Source organism: Ranitomeya imitator, chromosome 1, assembly GCF_032444005.1.
Source record: "Ranitomeya imitator isolate aRanImi1 chromosome 1, aRanImi1.pri, whole genome shotgun sequence".
Taxonomy (NCBI): Eukaryota; Metazoa; Chordata; class Amphibia; order Anura; family Dendrobatidae; genus Ranitomeya; species Ranitomeya imitator.
The window spans coordinates 516110682-516133896 of record NC_091282.1 but is presented as its reverse complement, the minus strand read 5'-3'; the positions used below and the strand labels follow the sequence as shown (position 1 = coordinate 516133896).

Genomic DNA, 23215 nt, shown 5'->3' with positions numbered 1-23215 from the left:
GTGAAAAAAATGAACCTTTGTATTCTCCCAGCAGCCTCTTACAGTCAGAGGCGCGGCCGGTGGGATTTCAGTCATTGCACAGTGCTGTGACCACACTGACAGCCAGCTTTAGCCCATCAGTGCTGAGCCCATCGTCAGCCAGTACCAGGGCATGTTAGATAGTGGGAAATATGCTCCTTCAGTGCAAAGTATAATGTGAATAATTCTGTAATATTGAGATGGATGTAAATGAGATTGTCCGGGATTTCCTATTACATGGCTGTGTATGAAAAGACATGGAAGATGGAATATGGATTTCCAGTAAAGCATATTGTGATTGCTGCACATTTTTACAATAAGATGGTGGTAGCCCCTGTAAGAGTACTCATTTTTATTTATTTATTTTTTTATTGCGCTACCGGATATGCAGCCATTGAATGGCAATATAATTCTACTGATCTAATGCATCTTTATTATCTCAGGGGTTGTGCGTTGTGCACAATTTTCAAGGAACACATGGCGCTCCATCTAAGCCGAAGCCTGAAGACACACGAGGAATGCCACTGATGGCTTTTCCCAGAGTGGAGAGCCCTCTGGAGACTTTGAGTGCACAGGTATTATTCATTTGTGGATCCGGTTGTCTTTATTACATCCAGCTGACGCTGGACAAATCGTTCATACTAAAATTACTGTTGACGAATTGAAAAAAAAAAATTGGATAGATTTACTATTGCCGTCTAATGTATGGACGGTATTAAAATACGGCAAATTTATCAGAGTGGTTCATGTGTCCAAAATGTTGTGCACTTGGGCACATGTTGTGTCTGGCCTCCTTTTTGCCTTGTTATGTCCTCTTATTTTGGGGGCACAATAAGTATTTAAAGTTAATCTGTCACCAGGTTTCTGCCACCTACTCTGGGAGCAGCATGACATTCAGACATAGACCCTGATTCCAGCGATGTATAACTTAGTGCACTGCTTGCTGTAGTTTTGATAATATAACAGGACATTGTTACTTGAGGACTAATAAACCTAGTTCCTTGTGAACTCTAATTACCCCACCCTCCGCTGCTTTCTGCCTAGGCACTGTGTACACAGCTGCCAATCAGTGTTTTGGTTGGGGTCAAGAATTACTTGATGTGCAGCAGATAAAATAGTGATTCTATGAAAACAGCAGCAAGCAGCTCAATAAGTGACACATCTCTGGAATCAGGGCCACTGCCCCTACATCATGCTTGAAGGGATTCTCCTAAAGCAGTATTACAGTGCAATAAGAGGAGCCTTATCTGCAGTTTTAAGAATCATTTGTTTTGGAGAAAACATTATGTTCACGTGCACATACCATGCTTCCAGCACCATGGGTGGTTTCACGCGGTCCATGGCACCTTTCCTCTCACAGGTAAATCAGGGCTGTCAATTTTTCACCTGCCTAGTGCCCCAAGCAACACATTTGCATATGACCATACAGAATGTTTTTTTTTTTTAAACCATCCAATAGATCTTAAAACACAGGCTGCGTTTACACATCAAGTTTTTTCCGCTTTTTTTTTCGGTATTTTACTGTGAAAAACGCAGCATTTTACTGTTCCAGTTACGTAAAAGAGATTTCTAATAACTCACTTATTTTTTTTCTTGAAGATTTGAAGCAATTTCAAAACAGCAGCATGCCATGTCTTTCAGTATTTTTCCAACGTTTTTCACCCATTTTAGTGAAAGGGGAAAAAATGCATCCACAAAAATGTGAGAAAAAGATGTTTTTTCCTGCTAACACTTATGTATTTGAAGCAGATTTTAGGGTGATATACCCTAATGGCAAGGCTGCTCCCAGCCCACGGTCCACTGACCAGCTCCCAACATGTGATAGTAAATCTGTTTTCTGATAGAAAATTCCTATAATATTCTGGTGACTTTAAGCAGCTGAATCGCCAGCAGGAGCCAACAATGACCGCTCTGTGCAGGAGATGGGAAGAACAGGTAGGTAATTAGCAATTACCTGCTTGGTTGTCTTAGGCCCTTAGTAAAAAAAATAGTTCTTGAAAATCCCTTTAAATAGAAATACACACTCTAGTTTGAGGAACTGATAGCTATCTTCTCTTATGTGCTTTAACTGGCGCACCTTCACCAGTACTGCATGTGAAACTTGCCAGTGGAAGGTTATCCAGTAGTGTAATGACTGTCTATAGAAAAGCCTGCTGCAAACAGTCAATAGAAATAGTATTTATTACCTGTTCACAAGTCAATAACTCTTATTCCTGGTCACTGCTAGGTGCAGCTGTGCCCGACAAACAGTCTTTGGCCACGGTCACACGTTCAGTTTTTGGTCAGTACTTTACATCAGTATTTACAGTTGTGTAAAAGTTTGCCCCCTTCCTGATTTCTTATTCTTTTGTATGTTTGTCACACTTATATATTTCAAAACACCAAACAAATTTCAATATTAGACAAAGATAACACAGGAAAACACAAAATGCATTTTTTTAAATGAAGGTCTTTATTATTATAGGGAAATAGAAAAACGAACCTACAAGGCCCTTTGTGAAAATGTAATTGCCGCCCCTTAAAGCATAAATTAACTGGTTCAAATTCCATAGCCACACACAGGTCTGATTACTGCCACACCTGTTCTCAGTCAAGAAATCACTTAAATAGGACCTGCATGGCAAAGTGAAGTAGACCAAAAGATCCTCTAAAGTTATAAAGCCATTTCCCAAGCTTTGAGACTCCAGTAAACCACAGTGACAGCCATTATCCACAAATGGCGAAAACGTGGAACAATGGTAAACGATCCCAGGAGTGACCAAAATTACCCCAAGAGCACAGTGATGACTCATCCAAAAGGTCACAAAGGACCCCACAACATCATCCAAAGAACTGCAGGCCTCTCTTGCCTCAAGGTAAGTGTTCCTGACTCCAACTTAAGAAAGAGACTGTGCAAAAATATCCTGCATGGCAGAGTTCCAAGACAAAATATACTGCTGAGCAATAAATAAAGCTCATCTTCGCTTTGCCAGAAAGCATCTTGATGATCCCCAAGACTTTTGGGAGAATGCTATGTGAACTGATGAGACAAAAGGTGAACTTTTTGTGGAAGGTGTATGTCCCATTACATCTGGTGTGTAAGGAGCACAGCATTTCAGAAAAGGAACATCATACTAACAGTGAAATATGGTAGTCCTAGTGTAATGGTCTGGGGCTGTTTTGCTGCTTCAGGACCTTTAAGACTTGCTGTGGTAAATGGAACCATGAATTCTGCTGTCTACCAAAAAATCCTGAAGGAGAATGTCATGTGTTTGTGACCTCAATCTGAAGCGCACTTCGGTTATGCATCAGGATAATGTGCCAAAACACACCAGAAGGCCAACTCTGAATGGCTTAAGACAAGTAATATTAAGACTTTGGAGTAACCTAGTCAAATTTCCTACCTTAATCCGATTGAGATGCTGTAGCATAATCTTAAAAAGGCGGTTTGTGCTTTGGAAACCCTCCAATGTGGCTGAAATACAACAATTCTGCAAAGATGAGAGGGCCAAAATTCCTCCACAGCATTGTAAAAGCCTCATTGCCAGTTATTTCAAATGGTTGATTGCAGTTGTTTATGCACTGCACAAAAAAATAAAGGGAACACTAAAATCCCACATCCTTGATATCACTGCATGAAATATTCCACTTGTAAATCTTTATTCATTACATAGTGGAATGTGTTGAGAACAATAAAACCTAAAAATGACCAACGTAAATCACAGCTAATATCCCACAGAGGTCTGGAGTTTGAATGATGCTTAAAATCAAAGCGGAAAATGAAGTTACAGGCTGACCCAATTTCAAATGAAATGCCTCAAGACAAGGAAATGATGCTCAGTAGTGTGTGTGGCCTCCACGTGCCTGTATGTTCTCCCTACAACACTTGGGCATGCTCCTGATGAGGCCAACTCCTGGACAGTCTGTGGTGCAATGTGACGTTGGTGGATGGTGTAAGACATGATGTCCCAGATGTATTCAATCGGATTCAGGTCTGGGAAATGGACGGGCCAGTCCATAGCTTCAATGCCTTCATCTTGAAGGAACTGCTGACACACTCCATCCACATGAGGTCTAGCATTGTCCTGCATTAGGAGGAACCCAGGTCCAACTGCACCTGCATATGATCTAACAAGGGGTCTGAGGATCTCATCTCGGTACCTAATGGCAGTCAGGCTACCTCTGGCGAGCACATGGAGGGCTGTGCTGCCCTCCAAAGAAATGCCACCCTACACCATTACTGACCCACTGCCAAACCGATCACGCTGAAGAATGTTGCAGGCAGCAGATCGCTCTCCACGGCGTCTCCAGACTCTGTCACGTCTGTCACATGTGCTCAGTGTGAACCTGCTTTCATCTGTGAAGAGCACAGGGAGCCAGTGGCGAATTTGCCAATCCTGGTGTTCTGTGGCAAATGCCTAAGCATCCTGCATGGAGTTGGGCTGTGAGCACAACCCCTATCTGTGGACGTCAGGCATTCATACCATCCTCATGGAGTTGGTTTCAACCGTTTGTGCAGACACATGCACATTTGTGGCCTGCTGGAGGTCATTTTGCAGGGCTTAGGCAGTGCTGCTCCTGTTCCTCCTTGCACAAAGGCTGAGATAGCGGTCCTGCTGCTGGATTGTTGCCCTCTTATCGCCCCCTCCAAATCTCCTGGTGTACTGGCCTGTCTCCTGGTAGCGCCTCCAGCCTCTCAACACTACGCTGACAGACACAGCAAACCTTCTTGCCACAGCTCGCATTGATGTGCCATCCTGGATGAGCTGCACTACCTGAGCCACTTGTGTGGGTTGTAGAGTCTGTCTCATGCTACCACGAGTGTGAAAGCACAACCAATATTCAAAAGTGACCAAAACATCAGCCAGAAAGCATTGGTACTGAGATGTGGTCTGTGGTCCCAACCTGTAGAACCACTCCTTTATTGAGTATGTCTTGATAATTGCCAATAATTTCCATCTGTTGTCTATTCCATTTGCACAACAGCATGTGAAATTGATTGTCAAACAATGTTGCTTCCTAAGTGGACAGTTTGATTTCACAGACATTTGATTTACTTGGAGTTATATTCTGTTTAAGCGTTCCCTTTTTTTTGAGCAGTGTACTAAGGGTGGCCCATCCAGTTATTAGGTTTAGGGGGCAATGAGATTTTCACACAGGGCCCTGCAGGTTTGGATTTTTTTTTCCTTTAATAAAAAAAATCTTCATTTAAAAACTGCATTTTGTGTTACTTGTGTTATTTTTGTCTAATCTTTAAATTTATTTGGTGATCTGAAACATTTAAGTGTGATAAACATTCAAAAGAATAGGAAATCAGGAAGGGGGCAAACACTTTTTCACACAACTGCATAAGCCAAAACCAGGGGTGGAACATTTAAAGGAAAAGTATAATAGAAACACAGACACCACTTCTGTATTTATCGCCCACTACTGGTTTTGGCTTACAAATACTGATGTAAAATGCTGACGAAATACTTATTTCCAAGAATAGAAAATATTAATAGGGAAGAAGTTACAGAAAAATAATGTGCTATATTAATGACAATTAGTGGAATACAAGATAGCTCCATTTCTCTTTTTCACTGTGGTCCCTGTGGTCTCATGAATTACGTTTCTCCATTCCCAGTCTGCAAAATTTACTGGGTTTTTATTTTTGGGAGCACATGTAACCATGGAGTTCCAGGACAAGCTATCTCAAGAGACTTTTACATTGTTCTTTAATAAAGAGCAAGTGGTCCCTCTAGTGGAAAATACAGAATCAACAACTTTATTTCTATGCATATGAGCTCATACATTTTAATGATGACTCGAAAAGCAAAAGTTTTTTTTAATGTTTCTTTATAAGTTTTAAAAATAGGCATAATTGCAAATAGCCTTATTAAAACATTTCACTTATTTGTGGGGGGTCTATCAAAAAAGATTGCAGACAAGACTTTTGCATTCTGGCCCTGCTCTCATACTCAATACACTCTATGACCTATTTGCTAAAATTGTAGAAATGGTTTCAAACATGTGCAGTGCACACGTTTCTGGTATATCTATCTTTTGCAAATGTATTTTAGAAATTTTATTAACTGTTAAAAGTAATCTGTCACCAGGTTTTCCCAATATAAAGTAAGGCTACCACCTTGAAGCCCTCTTGAAGCCCTCTTTTACACTATTCTAGAATGCTGTATATATGTCCCCAATCCCCTCTGCAAGGCACAAATAAGACCCTTTATTATACTCACAGATGTTGCTATCTGGTCCGATGTGCATCTCTGATCTTGATCCGGAGCCTCATCTCTTCCTACAATCGTCACCCTCCTTCTCTTCATCATCCGAGGGCACAGCAAAGCAGTCATGGCTGAAAGTGTTAGCACCCAGAAAATTAAGTATTTCTTCCAGAAAATCATTGCAATTACATGTTTTGTAATACATATATTTATTTCCTTAGTGTGTTAACAACACACAAAACAGAGAAAAAAAGGCAAAGTGGACATAATTTCTTACATAACCCCAACAATGGTTCGGACAAATTTGTTGGCACCCTCAATGTTTGGTTGCACACACTTTAGAATAAATAACTGCAATCAGTCACTTCCTATAACCATCAACAAGATTCTTACACCTCTCAACTGGAATTTTGGACCACTCTTCTTTTGCAGACTGCTACAGATATCTCATATTTGAAGGGTGCATTCTCCCAAGAGCAATTTTAAGATCTCTCCATAGATGTTCAGTGGGATTTAGATCCGGACTCATTGGTGGCCACTTCAGAACTCTCCAACGCTTTGTTTCCATCCATTTTTTGGATGCTTTTCTTGATGTATGTTTGGGGCCTTTGTCCTTCTGTAAGATTCATGACCTAGGACCAGCTTTCTGACACTGGGCACTACACTGTGACTCTAAGTCTGTTGATAATCTTCAGATTTCCTGATGCCCTGCAAACAATCAAGGCATCAAGTTCCAGAGGCAGCAAAACAATCCCAAAACATCTTTGAACCTTCACCATATTTGACTACAGGTACTGTGTATTTTTCTTTGTAAGCCTCATTCCATTTTTGGTAAACCGTAGAATGATTTGCTTTAACAAAAAACTCTATCTTGGTCTCATCTGTCCACAAGACGCTTTCCCAGAAGAATTTTGGCTTGCTCACTTACATTTTGACTAACTGACTCACATACATTTTGGCAAACTGACTCACATGCGTTTTGGCAAACTGACTCACATACATTGTGGCAAACTGTAGTGTAGCTTTTTATGTCTCTGTCAGCAGTGGGGTCCTCCTGGGTCTCCTGCCATAGTGTTTCATTTCATTGAAATGTCTATGGAAAGTTCGCACTGACACTTGATGTACCGTAAGCCTGAAGGGCAGCTCAAATTTCTTTGGAACTTGACTGGGGATGCTTATCCACCATCCAAGCTATCATGCGTTGCAATCTTTCATCAATTTTTCTCTGCCATCCATGTCCAGGGAGATTAGCTACAGTGCCATGGGTCATAAACTTGTTGATTATGTTGCACACAGTGGACAAAGGAACATTGAGATATCTGGGGATAAACGTGTAACTAGAGATGAGTGAACTTTTCAAGGTTTGTTTAATTTCGGAGTCGGCGAACAGTTCACCAAACAATTCTCATCCCTGTTATATTCAATGGGAGGCCAAACCAAACCTATACACCCTTAAGGGGTGCTTCAAAAGCAGCTACAATTAGGAGCAGACACCATGAAAAGTGACATCAATTGAATCATCGTAAAAATTTGCAAATGACACAACAGCATTCAGCCATGGGCCATTCATGTGGTATCAGGGTCTGGCTCAGCATTTACAGCTTGGAATTGAAGTTTCAATGAGGACCTGCTGGTTAAGGGAGCTGAGCAAGCCTTCCTAGCTAGTAGACCTGATACCTCATGCAACAGCTCCAAAAAATGTTTTTTATTCCAGCCACACGCAGATGGCACAAACATCAGTTTCATACAGTACTTTTAGTATAAAATGTAAGGAAAGTGTCACAGGTAGATGATTTATCAATTGACACACAGTAACACCTTTTATAGTGGCACAGAAGCAGTCAGCCATGCGCCATTCATGAGGTATCAGGGTCTGGATAAATGAAGTTTCAATGAAAACCTGATTGTTAAGGAAGCGGTGTAAGCCTTTCTAGCTGGTAGACATGATACCTCATGCAATACCTCCAATTTATTCCAGCCACACTCATATGGCACAAATATCAGTTTCATACAGTACTATTGGTAGAAAATGTAAGAAAAGTAACACAGGTAGATGATTGATCATTTAATCCGCAGTAGCACCTTTTATAATGGCACAGAAGCAGTCATCCATGGGCCATGCATGAGGTATCAGGGTTTGCCCAGAATGTATAGCTTGAAATTGAAGTTTCAATGAGGACCTGGTGGTTAAGGGAGCCATATAAGCCTTCTTAGCTGGAAGCCTTGATACCTCATGCAACACCTCAATTTTTTACTTTCATTATAACCACACTCAGATGGCACAAACATCAGTTTCACACAGTACTTTTGGTAGAAAAATGTAAGGAAAGTAACACAGATAGTTGGCTGATCAATTGACCCACATGTGCCATGCATGAGGTATCAGGGTTTGGACAAGCATTTACAGTGTGGAAATTAAGTTTCAATGAATTTCAATGAGGACCTGGTGGTTAAGGAAGCGGTGTAAGCCTTTTTAGCTGGTAGACCTGATACCTAAGGCAGCACATCCAATTTTCTTTTTTTATTCCAGCCTCACTCAGATGGCACAAACATCAGTTTCATACAACAATAATATTTGTAGAAAAATGTAAGGAAAATAACACAGGTAGTTGATTGAAAGTAAGTGCAGACCATCCTGTCTGGGAGCCCTACTTACACAGGCAACTCACCAGATGTAGGAGGAAACATTCTTTTACGTGACCAAAGCTGCGGGACAGAGGGCTGGCTGCTGTGCTGAGAGATGGTGGAGTATGGAGAACAGGAAAAGCTGCTGGACTGCGAGTTAGGTGCAGGCAGAGATGTTATGGTGGATTGAGAAAGATGTGTTGTGCTGGGTGATAGAAAAGCAGCAGTCATGTCCACTTCCATAACAGCTGGCAGAATCTGTGTGAGAAGACTTGGCATGGTGACGGAGGAGCAAGAAGCAGTAGATGGGGTTGATGGCATGGCCGGTGGTTGGCAAGGCCAGCTAGTCCGCATTTTTGTGTTTTAGAGCAGTGAGATTCCCACACTAACTTATATTGATAGTGCATGTGCCGGTTCTTGCATGTAGTTGTTAAATTATTGCAATTTTTGCCTAAACTGAGGTGTTTTTTGCAAATTTAACATATAACGTGTAAAGATGTTGTCAGTGGTCTTTGGATAGGATAAGATGGTGTTTTTTTCAGTTGAGCTTTCATTAACATTAGCACCTACCCACGTACATGTCAAAGACCAAGCCTATTCCTCCTTCCACCATGACCTCACTTTTTCCTACTCATGTTGTAAGTAGCCTTCCCCTCTTGTCAGCTGCTGTTTCACAACCTTAGGCCTATAGCTGTCAGTCACCTGACACTAATTGAGCAATCACTATTTATGTTCTTAGATAGTGCCTGAAAAACACGGTTATACCTAACGATGTTTAAGTGGAAATTTGGCCTTTTAATTTGCCACTGAAACACAGCTTTATCACAAACTATTTGGGTTAGTTAATTGGCCCTCCAGGCTGCGCTCCACTATTAGGACTAATGATTTTTAAGTGGAAATATGGCCTTCTGATTTGTCACTGAAACACAGTTTTACCACAAATGATTTGGATTAGCTAATTTGGTCTCTGGAGACTGCAACACAGTTTTGGCACAATATAGTAAGATGCTGGAAGATCGATTTCACACTGGACAGGATTCCATCTAGCTAACTTACAGGTTCATTTGCATCACTATCAGGAGCATCTTCTCTTCACTGTGATACTGGGAAAATGGCGCCAGCAAGTCAGCAAAACTAGATGTCCACTTTTTATATGGCCAGAGACATGAGACTTTGGCAGCCCAGCACAGAAGTCCTTTGGTCTTGACATTGTGGATCAGGGATGTCAAACTGCACTCCTCAAGGGCTGCAAACAGGTCATGTTTTCAGGATTTCCTTGTACTGCACAGGTGATAATTTAATCACCTACACACCTACACAACTACACCTACACACATACTGATACATGTTGGCACCAATGACACGGCAAGGAAGGACCTACCGACAATCTGCAAAGACTTTGAAGAGTTGGGGAAGAAAGTAAAGGAACTGGATGCACAGGTAGTTTTTTCTTCTATCCTTCTAGTAGACGGGCATGGCACCAGGAGATGGAACAGGATCCTTGATGCAAACAACTGGCTAAGACGATGGTGCAGACAACAAGGATTCGGATTCCTGGACCACGGTGTGAATTACTGGTACGATGGACTCCTCGCCAGAGACGGACTACACCTCAACAAACCTGGGAAACACACATTCGCCAGAAGACTCGCTACACTCATCAGGAGGGCGTTAAAATAGAAGAAGAGGGGACGGGAAGAAAAACATTAGACTTGAACAAAGAAGACCCAGGAAAACATACTCAGATGGGAGGCAAGAACATTTCTAAAACAATCCACAGCGAGGAGATTGGAACAAGACAAAATCCTCTAAACTGCATGCTCGCAAATGCCAGAAGCCTGACAAACAAGATGGAAGAACTAGAAGCAGAAATATCTACAGGTAACTTTGACATAGTGGGAATAACCGAGACATGGTTAGATGAAAGCTATGACTGGGCAGTTAACTTACAGGGTTACAATCTGTTTAGAAAGGATCATAAAAATCGGAGAGGAGGAGGGGTTTGTCTCTATGTAAAGTCTTGTCTAAAGTCCACTTTAAGGGAGGATATTAGCGAAGGAAATGAGGATGTCGAGTCCATATGGGTCGAAATTCATGGAGGGAAAAATGGTAACAAAATTCTCATTGGGGTCTGTTACAAACCCCCAAATATAACAGAAACCATGGAAAGTCTACTTCTAAAGCAGATAGATGAAGCTGCAACCCATAATGAGGTCCTGGTTATGGGGGACTTTAACTACCCGGATATTAACTGGGAAACAGAAACCTGTGAAACCCATAAAGGCAACAGGTTTCTGCTAATAACCAAGAAAAATTATCTTTCACAATTGGTGCAGAATCCAACCAGAGGAGCAGCACTTTTAGACCTAATACTATCTAATAGACCTGACAGAATAACAAATCTGCAGGTGGTCGGGCATCTAGGAAATAGCGACCACAATATTGTGCAGTTTCACCTGTCTTTCACTAGGGGGACTTGTCAGGGAGTCACAAAAACACTGAACTTTAGGAAGGCAAAGTTTGACCAGCTTAGAGATGCCCTTAATCTGGTAGACTGGGACAATATCCTCAGAAATAAGAATACAGATAATAAATGGGAAATGTTTAAGAACATCCTTAATAGGCAGTGTAAGCGGTTTATACCTTGTGGGAATAAAAGGACTAGAAATAGGAAAAACCCAATGTGGCTAAACAAAGAAGTAAGACAGGCAATTAACAGTAAAAAGAAAGCATTTGCACTACTAAAGCAGGATGGCACCATTGAAGCTCGAAAAAACTATAGGGAGAAAAATACTTTATCTAAAAAACTATTTAAAGCTGCCAAAAAGGAAACAGAGAAGCACATTGCTAAGGAGAGTAAAACTAATCCCAAACTGTTCTTCAACTATATCAATAGTAAAAGAATAAAAACTGAAAATGTAGGCCCCTTAAAAAATAGTGAGGAAAGAATGGTTGTAGATGACGAGGAAAAAGCTAACATATTAAACACCTTCTTCTCCACGGTATTCACGGTGGAAAATGAAATGCTAGGTGAAATCCCAAGAAACAATGAAAACCCTATATTAAGGGTCACCAATCTAACCCAAGAAGAGGTGCGAAACCGGCTAAATAAGATTAAAATAGATAAATCTCCGGGTCCGGATGGCATACACTCACGAGTACTAAGAGAACTAAGCAATGTAATAGATAAACCATTATTTCTTATTTTTAGGGACTCTATAGCGACAGGGTCTGTTCCGCAGGACTGGCGCATAGCAAATATGGTGCCAATATTCAAAAAGGGCTCTAAAAGTGAACCTGGAAATTATAGGCCAGTAAGTCTAACCTCTATTGTTGGTAAAATATTTGAAGGGTTTCTGAGGGATGTTATTCTGGATTATCTCAATGAGAATAACTGTTTAACTCCATATCAGCATGGGTTTATGAGAAATCGCTCCTGTCAAACCAATCTAATCAGTTTTTATGAAGAGGTAAGCTATAGGCTGGACCACGGTGAGTCATTGGACGTGGTATATCTCGATTTTTCCAAAGCGTTTGATACCGTGCCGCACAAGAGGTTGGTACACAAAATGAGAATGCTTGGTCTGGGGGAAAATGTGTGTAAATGGGTTAGTAACTGGCTTAGTGACAGAAAGCAGAGGGTGGTTATAAATGGTATAGTCTCTAACTGGGTTGCTGTGACCAGTGGGGTACCGCAGGGGTCAGTATTGGGACCTGTTCTCTTCAACATATTCATTAATGATCTGGTAGAAGGTTTACACAGTAAAATATCGATATTTGCAGATGATACAAAACTATGTAAAGCAGTTAATACAAGAGAAGATAGTATTCTGCTACAGATGGATCTGGATAAGTTGGAAACTTGGGCTGAAAGGTGGCAGATGAGGTTTAACAATGATAAATGTAAGGTTATACACATGGGAAGAAGGAATCAATATCACCATTACACACTGAATGGGAAACCACTGGGTAAATCTGACAGGGAGAAGGACTTGGGGATCCTAGTTAATGATAAACTTACCTGGAGCAGCCAGTGCCAGGCAGCAGCTGCTAAGGCAAACAGGATCATGGGGTGCATTAAAAGAGGTCTGGATACACATGATGAGAGCATTATACTGCCTCTGTACAAATCCCTAGTTAGACCGCACATGGAGTACTGTGTCCAGTTTTGGGCACCGGTGCTCAGGAAGGATATAATGGAACTAGAGTGAGTACAAAGGAGGGCAACAAAATTAATAAAGGGGATGGGAGAACTACAATACCCAGATAGATTAGCGAAATTAGGATTATTTAGTCTAGAAAAAAGACGACTGAGGGGCGATCTAATAACCATGTATAAGTATATAAGGGGACAATACAAATATCTCGCTGAGGATCTGTTTATACCAAGGAAGGTGACGGGCACAAGGGGGTATTCTTTGCGTCTGGAGGAGAGAAGGTTTTTCCACCAACATAGAAGAGGATTCTTTACTGTTAGGGCAGTGAGAATCTGGAATTGCTTGCCTGAGGAGGTGGTGATGGCGAACTCAGTCGAGGGGTTCAAGAGAGGCCTGGATGTCTTCCTGGAGCAGAACAATATTGTATCATGCAATTATTAGGTTCTGTAGAAGGACGTAGATCTGGGGATTTATTATGATGGAATATAGGCTGAACTGGTTGGACAAATGTCTTTTTTCGGCCTTACTAACTATGTTACTATGTTACTATAATGATTACAGCACCTTGTGCAAAGCTAAGGAAATCTTGAAAACACGCATGGTTTGCGGCCCTCGAGGAATGCAGTTTGACACCCCTGTTGTGGATGGTTTCTGCGCCCTGATTGGCTGCCGGAATCAACACACATAAAGTTAAGGAAAAAACAAAAAACAGTGCACCATTCCTTTAACCTCTCCACACCCCGTCCCCTCATCAAACACGTCACCCTGTTCCCCCGCATATCTTACAGCACCACTATCCTAGCCAAAGTAATAACAAAAGCATTAGTGGAAACATGATGATTTACCGAACTATGACCAAACTTTGCTGACTTTGAGTAAAAATGCTCATAAAAGCGAACACGAGTCCGAATGCTATGAAGTTGAAATTTGAGAACATTTTCCGAACACGTTCACTTATCTCTTCTTGTAACTTTGAGACTGTTACTTGCCACGAGTGTGTTTGAATGAGCATCACATGCTTGAAGTAAAGTTGCTTACCCACAATTTTGGAAAGGTGCCAACAATTTTGTCTGGCTCATTTTGGGGGTTTTGTGTGAAATTATGTCCAATTTGCCTTTATTTCTCTGTTTTTCTGTATTGTTCCAATACACACAAAGGAAAAAACGTGTATAACTAAATATATGTAATTTCAATAATTTTTTAGCAGAAAGACTTTATTTTATGAAACACTTTTGGACATGACTATACAGCTTACTGGAATGATGCAAGCGAGGCCTTAAAAGTGGTGGTATTACTTTATATTGGTAAAACCTGGAGATTCCTTTTAAATAATACAGACCTAACCCATTTACATGATGGATCATATATTTGGTTTGTTGCAGATAGATATATCTTTAATGTGATGGTTGAACGCTGACAATAATACAAATGTGTTTATAAACTGTATTTTAAAGAAAGTAACAATATTGTGATAATTATTTATTTGAGTCGTCTTTCACTGTTGTGTGATCAAGAATAATTTAATATGGCATATTATAAGCTTAACGTGTGAAAACTGAAAACAATTGTGCCAGTAACAGATGAACATGCTATTTCTTTATCACTATTTGCTGTTTGCTTGACATAGGTATGTGGCTATCTGGAAAATAGCCGTGACTCAGCAGAAAGATGGTGTGGCTTAAAAGTGCCACAGTGACACTAATTTTTGGAGCACGAAAAGGTGTACAGTGAGCTAAAGTACTTAGGATTTGACAAAAAGTAATACAAAATGTCTAAAGTCGCACCAAATTTATTGAACAGCATGGGCAGCTGTGATTTGTGATTAATATGGCACTTCTAGTCTCGTTCTTGGCTGTATGGCAGATGTCGGGTGCTAATGTATGGTATAGGCTGTGAGAGGTTGACACACTTAGCTGCTTCCTCAGGTAGAGACATGAACCGTTCTGGTAGAGAATTATTGGGGTGGACATAAACCTTGGCAGAGTTCAGCAAAATAAACAGAGCCTTGCTCGCATAACGGTAAAACAAACAAAAACACAGTCCTTATGGGTTCATTCCCTGCAAGGTTCACTTGCAATTAACCCGCATAGTCCTCAGCTCCTCCTGGAGCTATGTGGGAGTTCCTGCTCACCCATGAGACAACAACGCCTTACTCTCATATCCAGGTATTTAACATCCCAAGTGATGATCACTGGACCTTGACCTCACACAGGTCCTGTCAGGACTCTGCAGGTGGAGATACGGTGTACAACCTCCCACCAGCTCTACGAAGGTCCACTAAAACCAGCCCATGACATAGGTTCCTATTATCCCTCTCAGTACTTAGCGTGCTGGAGTCAAAAACACTTAGGTTTTACATCACTGACCACAGTATGCGTCATGACGCGTATCTCCTTTCACATACTATGCCAGTGACTCAGTCAAAAGGCATATTTTATATTACAGTATATTGTACAAGCAAGCATTCAGAAGATCATAAGTCCCCAATGGGGGGGGGGGGGGGCTAAAGAAAAAAGGTATAAGTCACCCGGAATTGTATTCATTTTCAGCAATTCACACAACTTTAATCTCTTACCAATTTCTCAGTGCATTAAATGATTAAGTGACTCGTGCCACCTAAAAATAAGCCCTCAAAGGGCTAGTTCAATGGAGAAAGTAAGTTTTGGCTCTTTGAAGAAGCGACGGAAAAAAGGAAGGGTAAAAAGTAAAATTGGCTTTCTCTGGCTGTCTGTAACCTGCATATGATAATTTTCGAACAGTCTTTTGATACACATACATAACTTCCTACTATCATTCTACATACCTAACACAATTATCCGTATTCTTTCCAACAGAATCACTCTTCATCCATGACCGAAGTTACCTGAGTCACGTAATGGACATAAAAGGAACTGTTTTTTATACTACATTAGATGGAGACCACCAAGAACACAGTTGCTAATTGTTAAACTGTGGCTATCAGTATTATGTTATATCTAGTTAGAAGCTGATGTTTTTGTACGATTTTGTTCGAGGAAGTGATGTAGCTTGCCCTGATATTATTTTCTATGGTAGTGTCAGCATTCAGCATCCCATATGTATGCCATAAGCCAGTTTTTTTCTCCTATTATGGTATATGGTGCACTAAAAAAGAGACCACCCTTATGAATTGTCATTGTTATGGATGTTTGTATACAACTTTTTGTATTATTTTATAAGCATTAAACTGCTGTGTAAATGAAAATGCTATCACACACTTTAATTTTTTTTCTTTTTCAAAACAGAATTTTATACTTGAAGTGCGTACAGGAGTGGACATGCCTTTTTCATTGGATTATGTAATTTGCCCCATATACTATAATATCTACTTACTTTACACCAGTGATGGATTGTTATTGTAATTATTCATGCGGGCACATTTTACCATTGTTTGGTTGGAATTGCAAAGAAATATGAAGGGGTTTGTGTCGAGATTGCAGTGGTCTGCAGTTCATTTAGTCTCCACTATTTTACACTTCCTTAAAGGAATTGTCCATCCTTAGGTAGCAAGTCTACAGTCACTGTATGTGACTGCAGACTTGTGAGTCTTCACATCACATGCACTGCGCGCTGTGAGGATTCTCATACGGCCGGCATCGGGAGCAGGAGTTCATGTCATGCTTGCATACTTCCGGTCACATGTAGACTAGACTTGTCCAGCTACGCTCAATACACTTGCATTGAGTAAGGCCGTGTCCACGTGACCATAGGTATGCAATTCACATACTTACAGTCACACGCCTTCCTCTCCAAGCTCTGGCACTGGAGAATTCTCACAGCATGCAGTGTGCGTGATGTGAGGATTCACAAGTCTGCAGTCATATAGAATGACTGCAGACTTGTAGCCAAAGGCTGGACTATCCCGTTAAAGATGTTTTTGAAAAGACAACATGGCTATTTTAACACTTGATGTCATATGATTTAGTTTTTTTTTAAATCCATGACAGATATTATGTTTCTGTCCTAATCTGTACTGGTTCATTAAGAGTAATTTTTCCCTAAGAGTTAGCGATGAGCGAGTATACTTGTTGCTCGGGTTCTCCCAAGCATGCTGTGGAGATTTTGTTTTCGTCACCTCAGCTGCATGATTTGCGACTGCTAGACAGGCTGAATACATGTGGGGGTTGCCTGTTTGTTAGGAAATCCCCACATGTAGTCAGGCTGTCTAGCAGTCGCAAATCATGCAGCTGAGGTGACGAAAACTAAATTTCCGAGCATTCCTAAAATACTCGGAGACCACCAGAGCGTGCTAGGGAAAACCCAAGCAACGAGTATACTCGCTCATCACTACTAAGGGTGTATCAGATTTTTTAAAGAGAATATTAGAACCATCAAAAGCAGTGGAAATGTATGTAATTCAAACATATGTGAACAGAGTTTTAAAAATTTTGTAGACTGTATTTGCTAAACCTCATTTTCAAAAAAATAACCTGTCAGTACTAGTGATGAGAGAATATACTCATTTACAAAATTAGATCATTCTCAGTTCAATTTATATCAAATTAAATTTCACAGTTGATAATACAAAATCTTGAAGGGGCTTTCCATGAATTTCTGCAGTCACCCTCTTCTGCCAGTGTGAACAATTTGCATAGTTTCTCATCTACTTCTCTCAATAAAACATTGACAGAAACAGGGAAAGTTACTTGTTGGCATGTGACTGCAAGGATGTAATCATGGAGAAAGGGGGTTGAATAAAAAATAGGGATATGCAAACCACAAAACAAAATCCAATTAACGTAAATGAATCTAATCATATCCACGTGGTCGTGTGATGAGAAAAGAACGGAATTGAGGCAGTGTGCACAATGCACACTGTCAGGATTCAGCAATCTGCATTCACAAAATTCACGTGGACCCCAGAGAATGCCTTTCATGATGCAAACATTTAGTATTCACTTTTCTAAATGCTACATATCAAACCAGTTGGCAATCTGCACTATTTCCTTTTAATAAAATGCAATCATTGAGCCAAGATCTGGATAGCTGAGCCTGATGATTGCGTATATTGCTATACACACTATCATCAATATAGCGTACAATATAGACACGAAACACACATATATCTATGTACACGACTTGTGCTTGCCTCAGTCTTGTGCAGAGCTGTGCATATAGAAATCTCTGTCTCCAACTTGTACAAACAGCTCCGTCTATGGGTATATCAGTATGCATGCTTGACATCAGAGGCTTAGCTACAATATAGGGGTATCGATCATGCTAAGTCCTCAGTGCCTGTGGTGACCCTATAGTCACACAACAATATACCAGTATTATAAATATTACATTGCAGATAAGGGGATGCTATAGATTTTACATTGCAATTTTGGAGCTTCAAATTACATCTCTAATCATGCGCATTGTTCACAGGAATTTATTTGTGGAAGCTTACATTTTAATTAGCTTTAAAGGAGTATTCTCAAGTTGTCTCTTGAACAGGTCAGAGCTTTGTATTCTCCTTACAGTCCCTTTCACTTCATGGTTTCTGGGGGACAAACACTTCTTTTTGAGTTCTAGAAAGTATCAGAGCTGTAGTATTAGTAGAACTATGGCCATGGTTTGGTGACCTGATCTGAAAGTTGCAGGGCTGGTGATTTTGCAAGATTAATAACAGTAGCTCATCAGGAGCTGAGAGTGAGGGGGAAGGAGGTGAGCTGAAATCTGCTGATTAGAAATCAATGGGATAGACAGAGGTGGCTGGTATGTTACGTGTTAATTTATCTACTGCACACTCTGCAAAGGCCTGGACAGGCACTAGTGGCTGAGCTCCATAGAAACAAGCTGTACACTATGGAAGATAAAAGCTGTTACTGCAGGAGAATGACAGCAAATAGAAAAAATCAAGTCAATTGCTAACTTGCTTATTTTCATGCTGTTTAACTAATAACCTGACAATGTCCCCTCAAATGTAAACTTCTTGAATGAACACCTAATATTCAGGCCATATAACTCCTTATCTGTTTGTTTTTGCCACTAAGGATAGTTGCTGTGACCTAATAAGAGTAATCACCACCTACATAGACAGTGATCCATGTCTTGATCCATGCAAGTAGTTTTGTGACTGAAATACCTAGTTTACTCTACAGTGAATTTTAAATCAGTCACTCAGTATAATTTATTAGGTTTTCAGTGCTCTGTTGTAAGTCATTTTCAGAAGTCTACAGAAATTAACAGAGGAGACCACAACCAAAGGAGTGCGCTAATGGACCTCCAGCTTGAAGATCAATTGGTATCATTTACCATACAGTATAGAAATTGGTTGTTCATGTACATGTGGCCCATCAGTAGGTCTACCCCCAATTATTGGAAAGATGATGCTGGGTCAATCATGATATTCATTCAAAATGGAAAGTGATCTTCTTGTATGTTGTTGAAACATGTTGGAATATCACAGTGGTGAGACCAATAAGGTGGGACATCCATTGATTTCTTTAAATCTAAGGCACAGGAAACTATTCAATAGCTCTCAGTGATTCCCATCTCTGACACAAGACTACTTGAAATATGCAGATCTCTTTTAGCATGCTGTGCCTGTTTTCAGTAAAGGAAGTGTGAGATGGCTCTATAGAAAGGTTCTTTTAGAAGTCAATAATGGTCCATGAGTTTTTTTTGGTCAGTAAATTTTTTGTAGGATTTCTTATCGGGTCAGATTGGCTGGGTTCTTTAACTTTACTTCTTGGTATTCTGGAGTACTAAGTTTCGATAACAAACCATATCTCTTATAATTGGACAGTCACATTCCCAACGAGAGGAATAGAAGAATAATTTTATACTTCAGTCTATATAACTCTTTAAACATTGCACATTTTCAACTTTACCCAAATTTCTTACCCTTTTTTCTTCATTAAGTGCTACAAAGTAAATGCTCTTACTGAAACCTCAAGTAGAACCTTAATGGCTATGAATTCATTACTGGTGTTTTTATAGATAGCGTTGACTAGTTTTTTGTCTACGTACGCTACGTGTGACCTGCCTCTCCTGATGACATTTTAATAAATAAACTTGCTGTTTGTATATTTCTTGAAATCATTTTATATCTGTAAAATATAACACTGGTAATTTTAACTGCAAATGGGACTTTGATGAATATTTGGGATTCCTTGTACTACTATTCAAGCATGATTGATATATACAGGACTTATGTATTTGAAAAATAAGAAAAGTGTGATGACTGGTAGAAGACAAGGGCGGAGATTCGTGAAAATTCTCATTATTGTCCATAGCAAACAATCAATGTACAGCTTTCAAAAAGTTTTCCGAGTTTTTAAAATTGATCTCCTATTCTTTGGATAGTATCAGCAAGTGGTCAAACTCTCGGCACCCAATATAATCAACTGTTAGAAGAGGCCCCAGTGCCGAGGTGAGTTTACATTGCTCCGTATTGCACAGTGTCATACTTTTTTGTAGCGGTTGTGCTTGTTGTTCTTCCATTTAAGGATAGGTCATCAATTTTATTAATGCCGAAAACTCTTTAATTTCACATAATGCTCTAGAAAAATGAAAGCTATGTGTAACTGATTGCTATAGGTAACTAAAACATTTTTTTTTCTTATAGATGGCTTTCAAGAATTTGCCTCATTGTTCTTGGCAACCTTGATAAATTAGTTTTATTTCTAATACAAATTACAAAATAATAAGAAAAAGTTGGATCAGTCATCATAGAAAATATTTGAATTTTTTTTTTTTTTTTTGGTAACATGCAGCTGACGAGGTCAGTTTTCAGTACTTACCAAGATATATCACTTTCGTGTTTTGAAATGTCTGTATTTCATGCTGGTCCTAACCAGTAAGTACTTGGTGATGTTGAAATTTTAAACGTTTTTTTGAGCAATAAACTGTTCAATTTTAAATAATTTGACCAATTTCAGTTATTTCACATTAAAAAATTATGTCAATCTAAGTTCTACGCACTTCACACTCGAATGGATTGGGAAACCCTCTCCTTGTAGTAATACTTGTAGTAACCAGGAGTAACTTGTAGGCCAAAATACTGTAGGTAGTCTCCTTGTGTGCTTATAGATGTTATCAGCAGCACTTCTAGAAGCTTATGAGTCTGGCAGAAAGAGAAGTCATCAGCGCAGACAATGAAAGTCAAAGAGCAGTAATCTTGATCCTACCTGATGCGTAATTTAGAAGATGCTGTGATATTAAGTCTTCAACATCATAAATGGTTAAAATTGCAAGGAACTTGTAAAAACAAGCAACTTTAAAATTAGAAATCACGCCATTCTTGATTTTTAATAACAATACAATTGCATTCTTTGCTGGTTGCTGCCCATGTTAAGGACTACAGTGGTGGCTGGTCTCCTATGAGAGGAGCTTGTAAACTCTTTGTTATAGAGTTTGTAAGCGCTGCTCTGAAGCTGCCCAGAAAGCTGGATCTGGCCTGCTTTCATGCCTCCGCAGTCTCAGATGATGTGTGAAAGCAGCCTAAATATTTTTGTGTATATACGGTATGTGTCCATGTATGTAAGTGTGAATAGCAATTTTGTATGTTTCCCTACTTTCCATGTACCCCTTCCTTCAGAAACTCCATTTGCATGCCTCTTTGTAAATGCAAGCACTAAGCTAACTTTTTAATGAAAGACCAGTTCCCCTCCTCTAACGACAACAGAAGAGTATCATACATAATCACCAGTGTGTTACTCATAATCACCAAACAACATCATTAGAATTTTCCTCAAGATCACGAGCACTGTTATTAAAAATGCCAGAAAATTGCCCCTCTAAAGCCTTCCTCTAGTGTTAGGGTCGTGACCGACCCGTTTTAGGTTTTAAATGCATACAAATTCTACATACATTTGTTTATTGCATCAAGACTATGAGTTCGTCATTTACTTGATTCACACCTCTTCCTTGATTTGGACCCCTCCTGTTTTTACTTACAAATTACTGACATGTGAACAAAGCCTTACGGTGTGGATGGACCTAACTGAAAAGCGTATAATACTGTGTGGCAATTGTATCCGGCTAGCTGTATGTATAGTATATAGGAGAACAAGGAGTAGGTGGTAAGAGACAGGGGACCCTGGGAAATACGTGTTCCTGGGCCCCAGCTTGCTATTGTGCTCATCTTTCTGGCATATGAAATATGCACATACACATGCTTAGGTTCCCATTGCGTTAGGGCAATCCGTTTAGCGCATAGTGCTAGCGGATTGCGCTAACGCAATGTATTTTTTGGGGTCGCGTTTAACGTCCCCGCTAGCACAGATCCCCGATCTGCGAGAGCGCGTCACAAAAGAACGGCACATCGCTAGCGCGTGCCGAAAATGGCACGCGCTAGCGATGCGCGTTAACATTGCTGCCAATGGGTGCGCTAACGGACGCGTTGCACGGCGTTAATTTCGCCGTGCAATGCTGTCCGCTAGCGCTGTCCCATTAGCGCAATGGGAACCTACCTTAGACACATTACACACATACAGTGGGGCAAAAAAGTATTTAGTCAGTCAGCAATAGTGCAAGTTCCACCACTTAAAAAGATGAGAGGCGTCTGTAATTTACATCATAGGTAGACCTCAACTATGGGAGACAAACTAAGAAAAAAAAATCCAGAAAATCACATTGTCTGTTTTAATTAACATTTTATTTGCATATTATGGTGGAAAATAAGTATTTGGTCAGAAACAAACAATCAAGATTTCTGGCTCTCACAGACCTGTAACTTCTTCTTTAAGAGTCTCCTCTTTCCTCCACTCATTACCTGTAGTAATGGCACCTGTTTAAACTTGTTATCAGTATAAAAAGACACCTGTGCACACCCTCAAACAGTCTGACTCCAAACTCCACTATGGTGAAGACCAAAGAGCTGTCAAAGGACACCAGAAACAAAATTGTAGCCCTGCAACAGGCTGGGAAGACTGAATCTGCAATAGCTAACCAGCTTGGAGTGAAGAAATCAACAGTGGGAGCAATATAATTAGAAAATGGAAGACATACAAGACCACTGATAATCTCCCTCGATCTGGGGCTCCACGCAAAATCCCACCCCGTGGGGTCAGAATGATCACAAGAACGGTGAGCAAAAATCCCAGAACCACGCGGGGGGAACTAGTGAATGAACTGCAGAGAACTGGGACCAATGTAACAAGGCCTACCATAAGTAACACACTACGCCACCATGGACTCAGATCCTGCAGTGCCAGACATGTCCCACTGCTTAAGCCAGTACATGTCCGGGCCCGTCTGAAGTTTGCTAGAGAG

At 40.3% G+C, this 23215-nt stretch overlaps 1 protein-coding gene across 1 annotated transcript in view; it reads left to right on the top strand.

Annotated features, from left to right (window-relative positions):
• PLPPR1 (phospholipid phosphatase related 1) overlaps positions 1–20865 on the top strand; it is a 343057-nt gene extending 322192 nt beyond the window's left edge. Inside the window, exons 7-8 of the mRNA XM_069766600.1 lie at positions 462–593; positions 15829–20865. Coding sequence (XP_069622701.1) covers positions 462–593; positions 15829–15861 — 165 coding nt within the window. The 3' untranslated portion in view covers positions 15862–20865. The remainder of the gene's footprint in view (positions 1–461; positions 594–15828) is intronic.
• The last annotated feature ends 2350 nt before the right edge of the window (positions 20866–23215 follow it).